We start from the raw sequence: 19,385 nt of genomic DNA, 5'->3' as shown, positions 1-19,385 counted from the left end.
CACCCACGTAGGGGTAAGTGACTTCGCAGTAGCTGCTCTGAACGGCTGAGAAATGGCTAAGGCAGGGATGATCGGGGCCCCACAGTATGGGACAAGGCTACACAGTTTGCTTCTGGTCTGGAGGTGACCACTGCCCCTCTTACAGCTTCTCACAGTCAACAGCTGGGCATTGGAGCCAAAGACAAAGATGGGATACTGCAAACCAAAAGAGCCAAACTTTAGGAGTCTGTATTTGAGGTGATAAGAAAAATGTGGAGGAACCCTGATGGATTAACCCCTGTGGGGTTTTCCAGAAACTCCCAGCCTGCCCTTAAGAGCCTGCCCTTACTGGGGTCTAGGCTAGTGAGGTTTGGCTGGCGACACTTGCTGTTTTTACTTCCTTATCTCCCACTCATTGCTCATGGGTTTCTGCTGTGAGTTCCCACAGAGGATACCAATGACTTCTATGGCATTAAGTTCAATAGACAAATTTAGTTCTTACATACTTGATCTTTCTGCTGTTGACATTGCTGATTACTTCTTTCAACACTTTCATATGTGATTCAGGAATCATATTAATTAATACTGGGCGTGCAGGGGCGCCTGGGTGGCTCAGTTGGTGCAGCGTCTGCCTTAGGCTCAGGTCGGTCCTGGGATGGAGCCCCGCATGAGCAGGGAGCCTGCTTCTCCCTCTCCCTTTGCCCCTCCCCCGGCTCTCTCTCTCTCTCAAATAAATAAATAAAATCTTTAAAACAAAAAATACAGGGTGTGCAGAGAATAATCAGCTGTGGTCCTGGAGTGAACAGACCAGCTATTAGAGGCTAGTTAGAGGCCATTCCTGTTCCCTTTTGATCCTTCTCTCCTGGCTTCTGTGACACCGCAGTTCTGGATTTCCTTCTCCACCGCTGGCTACTTTGCAGGCCCCAGTGCAGGCACTTCTTCCCATCCGATGTTCTCAGGGTTCTATCCTGGGCCTATATCTCTCGGGCTCCATTTGTGCTGATGACTCCCAACTGTATATCATCAGAGCTGACCTTTATCCTCAAGCTTCAGATCTGCATATCCACTCTATTTCTGGACATCTCCTGGATTACTCATATTGAACTCCATACATGGAAACCTGAAGTCACCTTTTCCCCTCAAAAGCTAAAACTCTAGCTGTATTTTTACGTCCACTGATACTGCCATTTTCCACCCAGTTTGCTAAGAGAGCAAGCTGGGATTCAGCCTAGATTTTTTACTCTTAACTCCAACTAATTTAGCTTCTAAATATTTTTCAAATCGGGGGCGTCTGTGTGGCTCAGTCGGTTAAGCGTCTGCCTTCAGCTCGGGTCATGATCCTAGGGTCCTGGGATCGAGCCCCACATTAGGCTCCCTGCTAGACAGAGAGCCTGCTTCTCCCTCTCCCTCTGCTGCTCCCCCTGCTTGTACTCTCTCTGCGTCTGTCTCTCTGTCAAATAAATAAATAAAATCTTTAAAAAAATTTTTTTAAATAATAATAAAAAATATTTTTCAAATCGGTGTCTCCCTCTTCACCTCCACTACCCTTGCATCAGGTCCTCCTCATTCCTCCCCTGAAAACTACAGTGCTCTTCTAACTGGTCTCTCTGGCTTGGTCCAGGCTTGATCTCCATAATCCACCTTCCTCATTCCTGCCAGCATGACTTTAGCAAAATGTAAATCTGTGTTACTCCCCTATTTAAAAGCCATCAATGACATATTGTATGATTCCATTTATATGAAATGTCCAGAATAAGCAAATCCATAGAAAGTGAAAATGGATTAGTGGTTGCCCAGGGCTGAAGGGGAAAGGGAATAGAGTGTGGGGCTTTCATCTTGGAATGATAAAAAGTCCTGAAATTAGACAGTGGTGATGGCTAAATATACTAAAAGCCACTGAAATATATACTTTGAAAGGGCAAATTTGGTTTTATGTGAAGTATATCTCAAAAAAGCTGAGTGGTTTTCTTCATTTCCTATCTAGAAGATTAAATCCAACTTAGACAATATATGATCAGAGTCCTCTCTTTTCAACTCTTACTCCCTACCACTCCTCCCTCCCAGTCTGCACATCATACAGTTCATGCCACTATGCCTTCGTTTATGCAATTCCCTGTGTCTGCTCTGGTCTAGAATATGACCCCCAGCATGTGCACTAATAATAATTAAACTAAATAAGTAGAATTCAAGGCACCTGGGTGGCTCAGTCGTTAAGCATCTGCCTTCGGCTCAGGTCATGATCCCAGGGTCCTAGAATCGAGTCCTGAGTCGGGCTCCCTACTCTGCCGGAAGCCTGCTTCTCCCTCTCCCACTCCCCCTGTTTGTGTTCCTGTTCTCGCTATCTCTCTCTCTCTGTCAAATAAATAAACAAAATCTTTAAAAAATAAAAAATAAAAAAAATAAGTAGAATTCAATTTTCAAGATTCAGCTCAGCCACCATCTCCTCCAAGAAGCCTGCTCTGTACCCTCAGGCTGGGTTAAATACCCTCTATTCAAAGCATCCTATGCACTGTCCTCTCTGTAGCCTTTGCATCTACCATGTTATGATGGAAGTCTGTATAGTGCCTTCCTATGGCTAGAGACTATAAGCTTTAGGAAAGCAGTGATGTTTTAAGAGGGAGATGGCCCAGAGAATACTTCCTAGCCCCTTGGGTAAGGGAAAGATTGACCACTTCTGTCTATATGGTACCCTAAGAATTACAAAACATTTTTCACAAACACAGTCAAAACAACATTGTCAGGTGGGCAGATCTGAGATTTTTACATTTAAGATGAGAAAAACAAAGCTTACAACCGTAAGTGGTAAAGACCCAGGACTCCTAATTCTAAAGCGTTCTCACACAATTCTACCCTCCCCAGAAAGAGGCTGAAAAGCTTTCCCCTTTTATAATGAAGCAATGTAGTCTTCAGCAAGGCCATGGCAGAAGCAATGCAGTCTTAAGAGAGCAGCAGGGGCCAGGGCCCATGGAGAAGGCAGCACTGTGTGCAATACCGTAAGACCCCTTCACTTGGGCCTCCAGCCACTATCTCAAATGCTGGCCAACCCAAAAGCATCTAGTACAATGCTTACATTTCTCACCCAACTTGGACATGGCCCCAGTATAGACTACGTGGCTACAGAGTACAAAATATGAAGCTCGGGGCGCCTGGGTGGCTCAGTCGTTAAGTGTCTGCCTTCGGCTTGTGTCATGATCCCAGGGTCCTGGGATCAAGCCCCGCGTCAGGCTCCCTACTCAGCGGGAAGCCTGCTTCTCCCTCTCCCACTCCCCCGCTTGTGTTCCTGCTCTTGCTGTCTCTCTCTCTGTGAAATAAATAAATAAAATATTTTTTAAAAAAAAAGGAAGCTCAGACCACTGTGGGGTTCTGAAGAAGCCAGACCAATTTTCAGGCTGTGTGGAATACAAGGTCCATTACGTAGAGGACGAAGAATGCTTTATTCAAAAGTGTCTTTGGGGCACCTGGGTGGCTCAGTTGGTTATGTGTCCAATTTGATTTCGGGGTCATGATCTCAGGGTTGTGAGGTTGAGCCCCACGTCAGGCACCGTGCTGGGTGTGGAGCCTGCTTAAGATTCTCTCTCCCTCTCCCTCAGCCCTCCCCCGCCTCCCTCTGAAAAAAAAAAAAAAGAAAGTATCCTTGCCTAGAGTAAGCAGCAGACATAAGGGAGGCTCAGACAGACTTCCCTGAGGTGAGAGGTTCCTGATTTTCAGGTTCAAAAAGGAGCCTAGGCCCTACTGCTGCATTCCTCCCCTATTAGAATTCATCACACTACAGCAGAGAGACTTCTACATTTGCCTCTTCAGTGACGGAATGATCCCATTCATCTCTGTGTCTCAAACCTAGCACAGACACACAGAAAGGGCCTAGCAAAAGTTTGTTATACAAAAATTTGGGCAGATAATTGAAACACCTGGGCTTCTTTTCACATGTGTCAAAGGCATACACTAATCATATATTCAACTCTCCGCTTTGGGGACTGAGCTGACAAGGGACTCAAAGGGGTGACCATGAATGCATTTCTGGAAGCCAACACAGATCCTTCAGAACCAGGCCAGAAGAGACACTTAAGAGAAGTTCCTGAGCTCTCCTAGAACAGCTGCATAGTCAGTATTAGCACCGAATAAAACCACCTGAGTGGAGAAATGCCAAGTCCATTTGTTAATGTTAGTTCCAAGCTAAAGTTATCTCTACAACAACAAAATGGCTTTCGATGTGCCATTACCTCTTTCCCCTCACCCCTCAACAAATCCACTCCATAAACCCAGTTAGGATCAGAGAGGAAAGTACTGATTCTACATCTCAAGAAAGCTTAAGAGGTTCTTTTTACAGCACAGGGAGATCAGAGACTGAAATGCCCTCCTAAATGCCCCAGAGGCTGCTATGGTCCAAGTCTCTTAGAAGATTATCTGATTTGCTGTAACGTGTCCCAACCCTTGCTCTCTATCCCACCCTGTGATCCCATATCTTTACCACAGCTCTTATGTAATATTCTTCACATAGCGATCTCCCAACCAGACTAAGAAACCATCGATGATGGTACAGACTGGGTTCCAGTAATTTCTATGTCTCCAATACTGTGTCTTCTTATAGCCCAGTATGAATGGTTCCCAAAAGCTGTTGATAGTTTTCATTATAAAAACAAACAAACAAACAAGCCCAAAAAAACAACTACAGGGTGCCCTAACAGACACTCTCTATCTCTCCAGCATTCAACTTTGTTCCTAATTCATGCTCTCTTTGATCTCTGAAAATTGGCATTTTCTGCTCCTAGTTTTGTGGTATAGCCTAAGACCAAGCTGAATAGGCTTTTCACTCTGGTAGAATCACCAGAGTGGCCTCTTTGAGTCAATGAAAAACCAAAAACCAAACCCAACAACCAAGAATAGAGGTACAATTCATAACCCATACTCCTAGGGGTAACCAAAGAAGATCGTGGTGCTTGCCCGATCCTGGGTAGTCATGGTATTAAGCAGAAACAAACTGCTCTCTTGACCATTCCTAAAAGCCAAAACTCACATGTAGTTAGTTGTACTAGTTACTCCTAAGCTAGTGGTAAAAGCCTGTGTGTGGTGATTGCCACTTCTCGATGGAGCTCATGACTGAATATTTTTAAAGCCACCCTACATTCCACTTCTTACTAAGTAAATTATCAGCATCATCACTGCACAAATCTGTATCAGGCTATTTCTTAGAAGTAATTACAGAATTAGACTGAACAGCTCTATCCAACAGACTTTTCACTTTTTTTTTTTTTAAGATTTTATTCATTCAAGAAAGAGAGAGCACAAGCACAAGCAGGGGGAGAGGCAAAGGGAGAGAGAGAGAAGCAGGCTCCCCATTGAGCAGGGAACCCCCTCCCCGCAAGCAGGGCTTGATCCCAGGTCCCTGGGGTCATGACCTGAGCCGAAGGCAGACCCTTAACCGACTGAGCCACCCAGGCGCCCTGAGACTTTTCACTCTTGAAAGCAGTGTTGCAGCAACCATGACATGTGAACCCTGCAAAGGCAATACTATTTTCAGGAGTCACTCTGATAGGAAATTAGGGGATCCTTTTTGCCTCTAGTATAGGCTCATGATCACTTGGAAAAAAGCATCTGCTTCTCTCTGCCCTGGTTTACCCACCCGGGACATGTTTCCACTACTGTGAGTTCCTCCTGTCATCTCTGGTGTGAGTGGCCCAGGTTGATGGCTCCTGTGAGGTCAAGGACAGAATCTGCTTTATATATTGCGCATATTAAGGTCCCAAGAGCACTTAGATCATTTGGAGAGGTGGGACAAACTGGGTCTGGGATTCAAAATCCAAGCTCTCAAGCGGATGTTTGGCCTCTGGGCTATCAACTGCATTCTCTGAAAGAAGGCCAGGAACCCTCCACCCCCCCACCACTATGCTAGCTGCTAGGAATAAAAAGGTGAGGCAGAGGAGCATTTGGGAAACGTGTATACTGGTGGGAGATACAACACAACAGAACAATCACATAATATGATGTATACACTACTAAAATATAAGTAAACCTTTTATTGTCCTTAAAGAAATCAAACTCAGATTCAAGGTTGGCAATGAGACCATTTGGAGACCTTAAAGCCCTATTCTGTCCCTTTAGCTTTACTTATCCCTTAGGGACTTCTCATTCTTATGGTCACTGTCACCACCACACAGGTCTCCTGGGTGGGGCTGCTCTGCGTGGCCATGTAACCCTCTCCCTAATCCCTGCAACACAGTTACAATGAGGCTGAAATATTCAGACAAAACTACCAAAGGTTCAGAGATGATTAAAGGGCAATGAACACAGTCTCTTGAATTGGATGGTCTGGCTTATAAAATCTACTTGTTTTTCTTGAACTTGAGGTTCCCTATAGTGCACCTCCCAACCTGTCTTCAGGTTGCAGTCATTTGTTCTCACCACTTGGAAGTATCCTCAATACCTCCTTACAGTTCAGACCCAAAAAATCACAGAGACACAGGGAGTTCTTTCTCCTAAATTCCTAATTTCTCATCTCAAAGGAATACACACTCCCTATTAGGAAAACCAAAGGATAGTGTTCTTATCCAATAGATCCAAAGAGGTTAGTCATTTTTACAATACAACAATGACAAGCCCAGACAGAGCTACACTTGGATAGTAGCACGATGGGACAAAGCGCTTTGGAAGCACAGAAGGGAATAGGTTCAGCTCTTAGGAACTCGTCGGGGGAGCTTTGCTCCAGAAGGCCTAGCCACCCTAACCTAGTGATCTTTCTTTTCCCTGAAAACCTACAGTCTGAAGCTGAACACTTAATTATTAAATGCTGTGGGTTGTTCTTTAATTATTTTCCCACAAGACTGTAAGTACCTCTAAGTAAGAAACTCTCCTTTTCTAATATTCCTTCATCCATGGTGCCAGGCAGAGGAGACATTCATGTGAGTGTGGGGGAAATATCTACATGACTGATAGATAACTGGTCAGGATCTCCCTCCACCTTGGAAGAAATGATGTTCTCTCAATAGGATGCAAAGATTTGATTTTGGCTGCATGTTCAAGGTGAAAGAAGGCTATCAACCTAAGGCAGTGTCTTGATACGACCCTACCCATTTGCCTAGAACAAGTGCAAGTTAGTCTTGATTTTCTAAAACATTCTAAGGAAGGAGAAAAGCCTAATAAGGGTATGATAAGATACCACCTTTCAGGTCCCAACCCTTACAGGTCCCAATAAAGGTAAAGGACTCCTCATAGCTAGGCCTCAGCTAGTCATCAGATTTCACTTGCCATCTTTTTTTTTTTTTTTTTTAAGATTTATTTATTTATTTCAGAGAGAGAGAGAGTAGGGGGAGGAGCAGAGGGAAAGAATCTTCAAGCAGACTCCTCACTGAGCAGGAAGCCTGATGTGGGGCTTGATCTCATGACTCATGACACATGACCTGAGCCGAGACCAAGAGTCAGATGCCCAACCGACTGAGCCACCCAGGCACCCCTCCACTTGCCATCTTAATGCTGCTTCAGTAACAGTGCAGCTGACTACAAATGGCCCTGCCACACCCGGGGGCCCCACATCCACCTCCCTAAAGCTATTTTCTCTGTAGTAGTTTATAAACCAATGGCCAGGGTCCCTCAGGGGCAGTACTGCTGTTTGGAACACAAGAATCATTGTCGTGTGAGGTAGCTAAGGACTTACTGTTCTAGGCCTTATTCGCTCTGAGAGTACAGCTTGCTTCTGTCCCCTTTGCAAATTTTGTTTTATAACAAGCTCCCTCACCTCTCCTTCATGACAGAAGGGGTGCATGAGTCTGGTATGCATGTCTATATGTGTGCATGTGTAGGTGTTGAGGGTGGAGAATGAAATGACAGCTATTCTTGGGCAAGTACAAAACTCCTCTATACCTCTCTAGAAGATTTTAAATCATCTCTTACACAGAAGTCACATTAGATGGCTTACAGTTCCCACATCAATGATCAAACAATACTGTTTATATAAGCCTGGTCATGGTGGTGTCCTGGGCCACTTGGCCCTAAAGTGCCTGCCTTGTAGCATGGCCAACTTCCTCTAAAAGCAACTCTTTTCTAACCTGGTCACACAGCAATTTGGACAGCAAGAGACTAGCTGATGCCAAAGAAGAACTGGCAGAAGGGCAGAAACTCAATCACACAAACAGAAAATGGGTCAGTACGTTATAGCCCTCAAAACCTGCACTCAAATGACAAAACCAGTGAACTTCTGCTCTCAGTGAAGAGCTACCTTCTGGAGGCCATGAAAGAGAACTCTAAGACACAGGCTCCCAATTTGCCTTGACTGCTGTCGCTCCTATAGGACAGGAATCCCTTAACCCTCCCATGTCACCTGCTCCTGCAACACTCATTCAGACCGGAGTCAAGGATTAAGATTCTTAAGATATATATGCTGCCTGGCTCAACACTAAAAGGTACCTGCTGTGAGCCAATATTGGCTTTCTAAGGACTAGCTATACAGAGCAGTAAGTTGTATTCTCTGTGATTAAATGTCAACTCTATACAAGATCTTCATCATTTCAAAGTTCATTAATGACTGGTTTCTTAACATAGCTTTTTGGTAATGGAAGACAGTGTCTCAAAGAGCTGTGCAAGTAAAGCCTTCATACCTTAGATGTGAGATCTCGATGGAAAATGCCTTTGAAGTGAAGGTAGCTGAGGCCCACTGCTATGTCATAGGCCAGTTTCACCCTCACAGTCCACGGCAAATGCAGGTTACTGTCTAGCAACTGTTCCAGGTTTCCAGAGTTGATATACTGCAAAACAAAAGGAAAAACCCAGCCACCATTTGTCAGGAACGTTTAGGCTGGTGGTGAAACCATGAGAGGATAAACACCTAGAGGATAGAGCTTCTATGTTTTTTAATTTTTTTTTAAGTTACTGATGGTTTATTCGGCATCCAGGCACTATGGTAGGCGCTGCACACAAAGACCCCTTCCTTTGCGGAGACGACAATATATTAACGGGTACAAACAGCATCATTTGGTAAATGCTAAAATGCAGCTTTGTACAGGTACGACAGCATAACGAGTGCAGAGGATAAAGTTACAAAGTCAACCTGGGCATGTCGGAGGAAGCTGTACATAGGAAATAAGGAATCAAAAGGATGACCTGGGGGAACAGGACAGAAAGACAATCCACACAGAGGGAGCAGCATATGCAAAGTTATAGATTAAGTGCAAGGTGCATTCAGGAAACTAATTTACTCAATATGGCCAGAGTGCATGAATAGTAGAAACAGGTGAAGCCAATATACTTTGCTAAGATATATGGACTTCATCCTGTCTATGGGAACAAAATAAGCCTTTTAAGCAGAAGAGCAAAATGTTCATCTTTGGCTTTTCAAAGAAAAGATTATTTAAGCAATGGTACGATTGATGGATTAGATGGAGAATATGGAGAAGGGTAAATAGGCAATTATTGCAATAATCCTGGTGAAAGAAGGGTACCTCAGTTAAGGCAATAGGGAAGACACTGGAACACAGCGAGATTCAAGATATAGTTAGATGGCAGAGTTAAAAACAAACACACACACACAAAACTTGATGACTGTCGGGGGGGGAGCGGTGAGCACAATGAAAATCTCTAGGTTGATCCTGGGCTCTTGGCCCCTGGATACTATCATTATTAAATATCCACAAAATAGAGAGAACAGGTTTTTAGAAGAAGCAGCAAGGTTAAAAATAGTGAGGTCAGCTAGGACATGTTGAGTTTAAAAGCTTGTGGGACAGCCAAGGTGGAGATGTCCTAAAAAGAGCTTAAAGTTGAGGGACAAAGTCTGAGCTAGAGACCAACATTTAGGGGGCAGTAACAATGAGCTGAAGTAGTCACTGATGCCAAGGGATGTATGAAGTTGTCCAGGGTTTAAGATATAAGGTGAGAAATTAACAGAATCCAAAGGCATGGTAACATTTAAAGGAGCAGGCAGAGGAAGAACCAAGCAAGAATGTTACCATAGAAGCCAAAGAAGGAGAACATTCCAAAGTGGAAATGACCAAAAGTATCAAATGCTATACAGATCAAGTAAGGTGATCAGGAAAAATGTCCACTGAACTTGGGACTAAGAAGTCACTGGCAACTATGGCCAGAGCAGCTGGTTAAGACCAGAGTTAAGACCAAACTGAACTGAGGAGTGAGTAGAAGGCTATGTGAAGATACTCTTCACTATGTGAAGATACTCTTTCAATAGGGGCACCTGGGTGGCTCAGTCGTTGGGCGTCTGCCTTCGGCTCAGGTCATGATCCCAGGGTCCTGGGATCGAGCCCCACATCGGGCTCCCTGCTCTGCAGGAAGCCTGCTTCTCCCTCTCCCTCTCCCCCTGCTTGTGTTCCTTCTCTCACTGTGTCTCTCTCTGTCAAATAAATAAATAAAATCTTTAAAAAAATGATACTCTTTCAATAAATTTGGCTGTTCATCATTTCTACATACCCATGAAGGGCTGCTTTGCTTTTTAAAAAAAAAAAAAAAGAGCAAATAAATGTATTTACATAGAGATGACAAGAGTAATAATAATAACAGTAGCAACAAAACAACAATAGCAATAGCTAATATTTATTTATATAGTGCTTACTTTGTGCCAGGCACTAGTCTAAGAACTTTACATTAATTATCTCATTTAATCTGCACATACCCTATGAATTAAGTGTACTATTATTCTCATTTTATAAAAGGCATTTAGAGGTTAAGAACCAGGGTTCAAACCCAGGCAGTTTGGCCCAGAGTTCATGTTCTTTACCACTACATTATATTAGACTTACAGGCCATAGCATCTGACTGAGTCAAAGAGCCTCAGAAGAGCCTAAAATTAAGCTCTTAAATACCTATTTTTGGGGGTGACACTGAATTTTCAAAAGAAGAGGGAATCTAAAGGGATAGCAGGCAAGAGATCTGAATTTTAGTCCAATTCTGCCTCTTAATAACCAATTACCTTTGCACAAATCAACTAATGAGGCTATCCTTCAGTTTTCCTACCTCTAAAATAGATATGATAATTCCTGATTCATGTAACTCACAATGTCATTATGAGAATCTAATACAAGCATATGAAAGTGCTTAGAAAAAAATATAAGTGCCATATAATCTAAGATGTCATGATGTGGTAACATAAGCACCAAAAAGAACCAGTTGGGGGCAGCACGATGCAGCACTTAATATCCTTGGATGAGGTGGATCAGGCTTGGCACTGCAGAGAGAATGGCGAAAAATATACCTAACTTCTCAAAAGGGAAATCTGTCAATCTGCTTCATTCTGCTTGATAATCCATCTTGGAAATCTCAAAATGAGGCATACTGACAGCATTAATACAGCACCTTTCATCTCTTTATTCTAGTTCAATCTGTCCACAGTTCACATATGAGGAGCCCATTTGCTAAAAAGAAACTGAACTTGCAAACTCCAAACTACCTGGGGGCAATATAGCAGATGCTAATCATGCAGACAAATTTCTTTAGTTCTGAGAGTCAGAAAGAACTGAAACGGTGCTGGTTCACTTCTTTGATAGGGTGACAATGTGACATGGAAGGCCTGACTTCAGGAGCCACTGAGGTCTCCCAATGGAGGGCCAGGCAGAAAAGACCACGATGAAAAGGCTGTATCTGCATTCTCTCTGGGCCAGGCTAAGCCAGGACTCGAGATTCTGGTTCAGAAAAACACATATTTACTCTTTTCAGCATGTCTCTGAAGACCGGAGAAATCCATAGATAAAGGCAGAGGGTGGAGAGCAGGAGAAAGGTGAGGCAAGGTGAGACAAGTCCAATTAAGAGGCAGAACTGGGGGCGCCTGGGTGGCTCAGATGGTTAAGCGTCTGCCTTCGGCTCAGGTCATGATCCTGGAGTCCCGGGATCGAGTCCCGCATCGGGCTCCCTGCTCGGTGGGGAGTCTGCTTCTCCTCCCTCTGACCCTCCTCCCTCTCCTGCTCTCTCTCGTTCTCTCTCTCTCAAATAAATAAATAAAATCTTAAAAAAAAAAAAAAAAGAGGCAGAACTGGAATAAAATTCAGATCTCTTGCCTGCTATCCCTTTAGGTTCCCACACCATTAGTAGGCTCTGGTTTTTCCAGGCAAGATGGAAAAAGCACAAACCAGAACCAGAGAAGGAAACTAAATGGAGTTTATTGTTACAACCCGTTTCTTTTGCCTGCCTTTGGCGAATATTTTTAGAGGGGGCTGATAAGCCTCTGGGCCTTCAGAAACCACAACTTCTGAGCGTCTCGAGGCCTTTGCATGTATGAAGAAGGGAAGTTTGAGATCTGCCAACAAGGAAGACTTCTAAGTTGCTACACACTCTGCGTGCCCATTAGTTGGGACGTTCACTTCCCCAATAAGCAACTCCCAGTGCAGGCTCAGCTGGTGTGTCCTCTGAACAAATCCCTCTGTGGGAAGCAGAGGCAAGATCAACTACACTAGCACATTCAGCTTCCCAGGATGAGGATAACAGTGGCTTTGCTTTGTTTTCTTCCAGACCACTCCCTTGAGCAGCTCTACAAAACAACCTAAGGCATTGGCAATGCATTTAAATAACCTACTGGAGAGAGAAGTTTTTACATTTTTTCTTGTTGTCTTTTTAAACTTTCGAATTCAGAAAACTATAATATCAGCCACTCAAGTGTTATAGGTACTTCAGTACCTCTTAGTGACTGTTTCCCAACTTTATCTACACCAAAACCTGCCTTTCCAACTCGTGGTCTAATAAAATATTATAACAGAGTTTCTACCATTTCATTTGTGTTTGATACTTGATTTCATTAAAGACTCTTCCTAAAAGGCAGTCAATAAATAAATGTGTGTTGGAGACTAAACAATATTATGTATGCAAGAAATCATATGTCAACACCATAAAAAAATCACCACAGGGTCACAGGTCAAATTAGTGGACACTCCAATTCTCCACTCATGAAAGTAGAGAAGTGAACCTTTCAGGAATATCAATTAAAGTTATTTCTACAACCATTCAGTGAGCACCTCTCCACTTCCTGTCACCTCCATATGACAGTAAGAACCTGTCAGTTTACATCAACATTATTTTCCTTCTGTGATTACAAGAGTGCATTACACATAGTAAATGTGGGTATATAAAGATGAATAACAGTTTATACCTTAAAGAAGTCCAGTGAAAGACACAGATGTAAGTAAATAATACCAATAACCCTTTAGTAGAGGTAAATACCTGAGGTATGAAAGAAGAAACTGACTTTCCCTGAGTTTGGAAAATTTCAAAGAGGAGATAACATCTGAGTTGGATCCTAAAAGATGGCTGGGAGTTGTGTAGGCTGAGAATATAGTTCTTCCCATATATCCCCATAGGCTCTGATGGTACCAACTCAGACACAGACAGACACATACACATGCCCACATAGAGAATATTCTGGAACAGCACTAGGCAACACTTACCTCTCCATGAGGTAACACTCACTACACCCAGGGCTCCTGTTCCCAGCTGATTTTAGTCAGCTAAAGTAGCCTCACCCAATCATGACCAGTCAGAAGAATAAGACAAAATGGCTGCTTTTTTTTTTTTAACTTTGAATTATCAATGTACTGATACCTGTAACCAATAAGCTTATCCCTGAGCAGCGGTTCAAAGGCATATCCAGAGGCTCTGAAGAAAATATCAACTGTAAGAATAATACTCCTTTTTGAAAAATCTACCCAACTGGCCTGGAGCTAGGGCATTCACCCAAGGCGGAAAAATGTGCTACCATCCAACTAACAAAGATCATTTGCTACCACCTAATTAGCAGGGCTGTCCTGAGGAAGATCTGTCCATCTCTCTATCCATCCACCTACACAAACACTGAAAGCCTATTATGTGAAAACACAAAGATGAGTGGGGCCAGTCTCTGCCCTTAATTCACAGTCTAGTTTACTTCACAGTCCAGTCGAGGTGATAATCAACTAACAATTTTTTTCCACACAGGACAGTAACATATATGTTATACAGAAAATATCATTCTAACAGTAATGTGAAAACTGTATGGAAAAGTCAGGAATTGAAGCCAGGCTTCTGGAATCATCCAGGTGGGAAGTTGTGAATAAGACAATGACCACAAGAATGGAAAGGAGGTTAATATCTGGAGACATCTTAGAGGTAGAAGCAACAGGATTTGGTGTTTAATTAAAGGCAGGGAGTAATTAAAACAAATAAGGCATAGAAAGCATGTCCAGCATAGTGCTTCACTCATAGTATACAACTCATTCTGCCCACTATCAATATCTTATCTTCATAACCCCTCCCTGGGTTATTCCATTGGTTTTCTAACTAGTCTTCTTGTCCATTTCTTGTATCTTAAACAGATACAGCCCTCATTCCAATCCATTTTCCATAATACAGCCAAAATACTCCTTCTGAAATGCCAACCTAGAGTCAATCCCCTGTTAAAATTATTCAGTGATGCCCTATTTCTGTTAGGATAAAATCCACAACCCTTACTCAGCACGGAATATAAAGCCTTTCAGGGCGCCTGGGTGGCTCAGATGGTTAAGCGTCTGCCTTCGGCTCAGGTCATGATCCCAGGGTCCTGGGATCGAGTCCCACATCGGGCTCCCTGCTCCTTGGAAGCCTGCTTCTCTCTCTCTCTCATGAATAAATAAATAAAATCTTTAAAAAAAAAATAAATAAAGCCTTTCACTCCTGCTTATAAAGGTCTGACCCCAGGGACGCCTGGGTGGTTCAGTCAGTTAAGTGTCTCCCTTCCGCTTGGGTCATGATCCCAGGGTCCTGGGATCGAGTCTCGCATTGGGCTCCTTGCTCAGCAGGGAGCCTGCTTCTCCCTCTGCCTGTAGCTCTCCCTGCTTGTTCTTCTCTCTCTCTCTGATGAATAAATAAAAATAAATAAATAAATAATCTTATTTTTAAAAAAAAGGTCTGACCCCTGCTTACTTGCACATTTGCACACATTGCTGATCCTTTTATCTGGAATACCCTTCCCTCACCCAGGCCTGGCTAATCGCTCATTGTTGAGGATTCAGTTCCATTTCATGGAAGCCCATATGTAGGACTGGGAATAAGAAAGACATTCTGTGCAAAAGGAACACAAAGATAAAGTGCAGAGATTAGTAGTTATTCCTCTACTTTTTCCTGAGTAAGGTGTAAGTAGGGAGAAGGGATGAAGCTAAAAAGTAAAGATGGGCGATACAGTATAGTGAAAAGCCCACATACGATGGAGTTAGACTGCCTAGGATTGAATCTCACCTGTGACTAGCTGTGTGATCCTGGGTTGATCATTCAATTTCTTTAATACTCATCTATAAAATGGGAATAAGAATAGTATCTATCCCCCTAAAAAAAGATTAGTACCTAACCTATAGAGTCATGAAGATTCAATAAGCTGACGTGTAAAATGCTTAGAACAATGTCAAAGAAAGTTCTCAGTATATGTCAGTTGTTACCTATTGCCGTTATTACCATATTTATTATTATAAATATGTAATTTTTTAGAGAAGTTCTGGAACACCAAGATGAAACATCTACAGTTAATTTGTCAGACCAGAGGAGCACTAAAGATTTATAGGTAAAGTATACTCTGATCTGTTGTGTGTTGAATCATGTCCCCCCAAAAGATATGCTCAAGTCCTAACCCCTGGTAATTGTAAATGTGACCTTTTTGGGAAATAGAGTCTTTGCAGATGGAAAATCAAATAAAGATGGGCTCATACTAGAGTAGGGTAGACCCTTACTCCAATAGGATTGGTATCTTTATAGAAAGAGAAAAGACACAGACTCACAGGGAGAATGTTATGTAATAAGGGAGGCAGAGATGTGAGTGACACATCTATAAGCCAAGAAACACCACCAGAAGCTAGGAAGAGGCAAGGAAGGATCTTCCCCTCGAGCTTTCAGAGAGAGAGCACGGCCCTGCCAACAGTTTGATTTTGGACTTCCCCTTAAGAACTGTAAAAGAATCAATTTCTGTTGTTATAAGCCACCCACATTGTGGTGCTTTGTCATGGCAGCCCTAGGAAACTAATACATGCCCCAAACTACATTTTAGAAAGATCATGCTGGTAGCAGGATAGAGGAGGAACTAGAGGAAGGTTTGGAGGGTACTGCAACAGTCCAGATGAGAGGGAACCAAATTCCTGACTTAGCGTGCTATTATATTATAGGTATGAAAAGGTGGGCTAGAGTTACAATATGCAGAGATAGAATCTAAAGGCTATAGCAACTGGGTGGTAAATATGAGAACTGAAGGAAAAGAAAGGTAACTCAGAGATTCCAAATTCAGGTGTTCAGAGAAGCAAGAGGAAGAGATCCTATCACCTTCCGTGCCATCAGTAAGTCAAAAACACATCAGAAACCAGCATCAGTGTCAAATAGCCAAATCAGTGACTTGTCAAACCTCTGTTCTTTGGATAAGCCCTCCGTAGATGAGGGCCCGGGCCCCGACCTAGTTTTCACTGAAGCCCAACAATGCCATTGTGCGAGCCACTGTGTTTTTTGGTCGGCTCCAAACACAAAGGCTAGCAGACACCCCATCCTGCTGGCTTGGTTTGAAGAAGAAAAGAGAGCTTTGTTACTGCCCCGGGTAATTTCAGGACAGGCATCCCAAGAGCGCCCTGTGGGAGGCTTGTGCTCCAAAGGAGCCTCCTGTTCTCAGCTCGAGGTTCGGCAGCCACTACACGCATGTATCCCTCCATCTGCCAAAACCCAAGTTTGCCACTGTTCAGGAGGTCCACCAGGGCTTGCCTGACTGAAAGAGTCAGTAGTAATGGACTGACCCAAAGAGAAAGGGAACCCAGAATGTGTTTCAGCATATTTATATGTTTCACTCTCTCTGCCTTCATATATGCTCATCTCCTGCCCAGAATACTCCTCTTTCCCTTCACAGCTTTGTTAACTTTTTTTTTTAAGACTTTATTTATTTATTTGACAGAGAGAGACACAGCGAGAGAGGGAACACAAGCAGGGGGAGTGGGAGAGGGAGAAGCAGGCTTCCCGCCGAGCAGGGAGCCCGATGTGGGGCTCGATCCCAGGACCCTGGGACTATGACTGGAGCCAAAGGCAGATGCTTAACGACTGAGCCTGAGCCGCCCGGGCATCCCAGCTTTGTTAACTCTTATTCAACCTTCTAAACCTAGCTCGTCTTTTATTTTGGAAAGCATTTCCTAACACCCCATTCTATACTTTGTGCCACTTTAGTCCCCTGTACGTATTTCTACTATTGCTTATCACATTGTACTATAACCTTGATGGCAGGGACCAAGTCTTTCTCAACTTTGTGAGCCCAGTATCCAGTGAACAATAAATTGCTGAATGAGCAAATGAGTAAGTACATTTAAACAAATGCAGGCAGGTTTTAAGTTCTCTCTTAGTAGAAGCCATCCCAATTCAGTCATTAATGTAATTTAAGATCAAAAGGGAAGTGTGCCTTTAGAGTTCTCTGATAAATACCATCCAAAACAAATATTTAATAATGTCTATTATTGGGGGCACCTGGCTGGCTCAGTTGATAGGGTGTGTGACTCTTGATCTCAGGGTTGTGAGTTAGAGCCCCATGTTGGGTGTGGAGATTACTTAAAAATAAATCTTTTAAATAATAATAATATAATAATGCCTACTATATGGCAGATATTATGGTAGCATTGGAAATAAAATGAAATACAAAACAGTGCATTTGACCACTCAGTGATATAAAATTCTGAGGATACTGTTATTACCCTATCGGCAAACTCCTTAAAGTGGTCAAAATCACATGGACTTAAAAAATATAACTGCAGGGGCGCCTGGGTGGCTCAGATGGTTAAGCGTCTGCCTTCGGCTCAGGTCATGATCCCAGGGTCCTGGGATCGAGCCCCGCATTGGGCTCCCTGCTCCGCGGGGAGTCTGCTTCTCCCCCTCCCTCTGCTTCTCCCCCTGCTCATGCTCTCTCTCTATCTCTGGGTCTTGAATGAATTAAAAAAAAAAATCTTAAAAAAATATATATATAACTGCAATCTCCTTTTGGAAATTATAGAAGATATTTCTTTTATCAGTAACTGAAAGAAGCCATAAAAATATCTCCTCCCTCTTCATTCACACTTCCCATAGATAGATATTTAGTATGAACCCATTCACTGCTTAAAGAATATGTTTGCGTAACATACCAGAAGCAGTAAGGAGTGTTTTTCTATGCATGTATAAGCTACTATAAACATCAAAATGACTGTTTATCTACAAGATTCAAAAAAGCATGATTAAGCTTTCCCCACAGATTTTTAACTCTTCCATCAAACATCTCATAATCAAAATCAAATTTGTTTAAAGTAAACATTAAAAAACAAATCCGTAGGGCGCCTGGGTGGCTCAGTTGGTTAAGCGACTGCCTTCGGCTCAGGTCATGATCCTGGAGTCCCGGGATCGAGTCCCGCATCGGGCTCCCTGCTCGGCGGGGAGTCTGCTTCTCCCTCTGACCCTCCCCCCTCTCATGTGCTTTCTCTCATTCTCTCTCTCTCTCAAATAAATAAATAAAATCTTTAAAAAAAAAACAAAACAAATCCGTAGAATAAATCTTCTCAAAGAAATAGTAAGACTGTTCCCTTTACCCTGTGAAGCTCTACTCACAATCAATGGTTGCAGACATGATTTAAGATCAGGCCAGGGCTCCTAACCACTCCATCCAGTCTGCTTTCATATCCCTAAATCCATAAGGCTATTGGGTTCATGCTTAAAATTATTCTTCCCTCCAGCTTGCTACCCCACATCTACTATAACCCTGCACTCCGCAGACCCACATACAAATCTTTGACATTCACCTGGTGATTGGGCTCAGAGTGAAAAAGCAATCCATTAAGGAGGACAAACATACCCTGCCTCCCCACCAGATCTGAGGAATAGGGGCTTGACAGTGGACAAAATGAAAACAGAAACCAAAAGAAGTTAAGTTTCCAATTAAGGTGATTTATATCAAAGGAACTGCATCTCCAAATGAACCAATCATTTCTCCTACTTTCTCTGCCTATATTAGCATAAAACTTGGCCTCGGAATAAGGAAAAAATCAAGCATAAGTTAAAAGAAGCAAACTGCAAGCTTAAATGCTATCTTCTAGTGGCAAATGGTAGGTGGAGGGGTAGAAAGGGAGGAAAGGTTTCCAACTTGCTATGTGGAAGATAGCTTCCCAGCCCAATAGTCACTCCAAGTGCAGGCAGAAATCCCTTCCAAAGGCTAAGGGTCAAATAGGTAACTAAATACCCTCACGTTCACAGAAATTCATGAAGACTACTACGAGTTATCAAAGGAAAGGGTGGAGACAGAGGACCCAGCCAGTTCTGGTTCTACTGCAGACAAAACAGATTTGAGGTCTGGTGTATACATCTGTATCTACATCCTCAAACAAGAAAGGAGAGCCTTTTCTTTTCCTTGGTTTCAAACCATCTCAGATGACAGAATGATGTGCCCTCTTTAACGAGAGAATGAGAAAAATCAGGTAGTTAATCTTGAGTATAAGTCTAGA

General features: G+C 42.9%; 1 protein-coding gene across 3 annotated transcripts in view; it reads right to left on the bottom strand.

The window, feature by feature from the left end:
• The window catches only part of TESK2 (testis associated actin remodelling kinase 2), a 149,004-nt gene that overhangs the window by 5,485 nt on the left and 124,134 nt on the right, over positions 1 to 19,385 (bottom strand). For 2 of the 3 annotated variants that reach the window (XM_035018702.1, XM_035018703.1), the window contains one exon: positions 8,568 to 8,714. The exons of the other annotated variant lie outside the window; for it this stretch is intronic. In XM_035018702.1, coding sequence (XP_034874593.1) covers positions 8,568 to 8,714 — 147 coding nt within the window. The remainder of the gene's footprint in view (positions 1 to 8,567; positions 8,715 to 19,385) is intronic. 3 annotated transcript variants of the gene reach the window in all.

Source organism: Mirounga leonina, unplaced genomic scaffold (assembly GCF_011800145.1).
Source record: "Mirounga leonina isolate KUSES-001 unplaced genomic scaffold, KU_Mleo_1.0 Mir_173, whole genome shotgun sequence".
In the NCBI taxonomy this organism is placed as follows: Eukaryota; Metazoa; Chordata; class Mammalia; order Carnivora; family Phocidae; genus Mirounga; species Mirounga leonina.
This window is presented reverse-complemented; position numbering and strand designations above follow the sequence as displayed.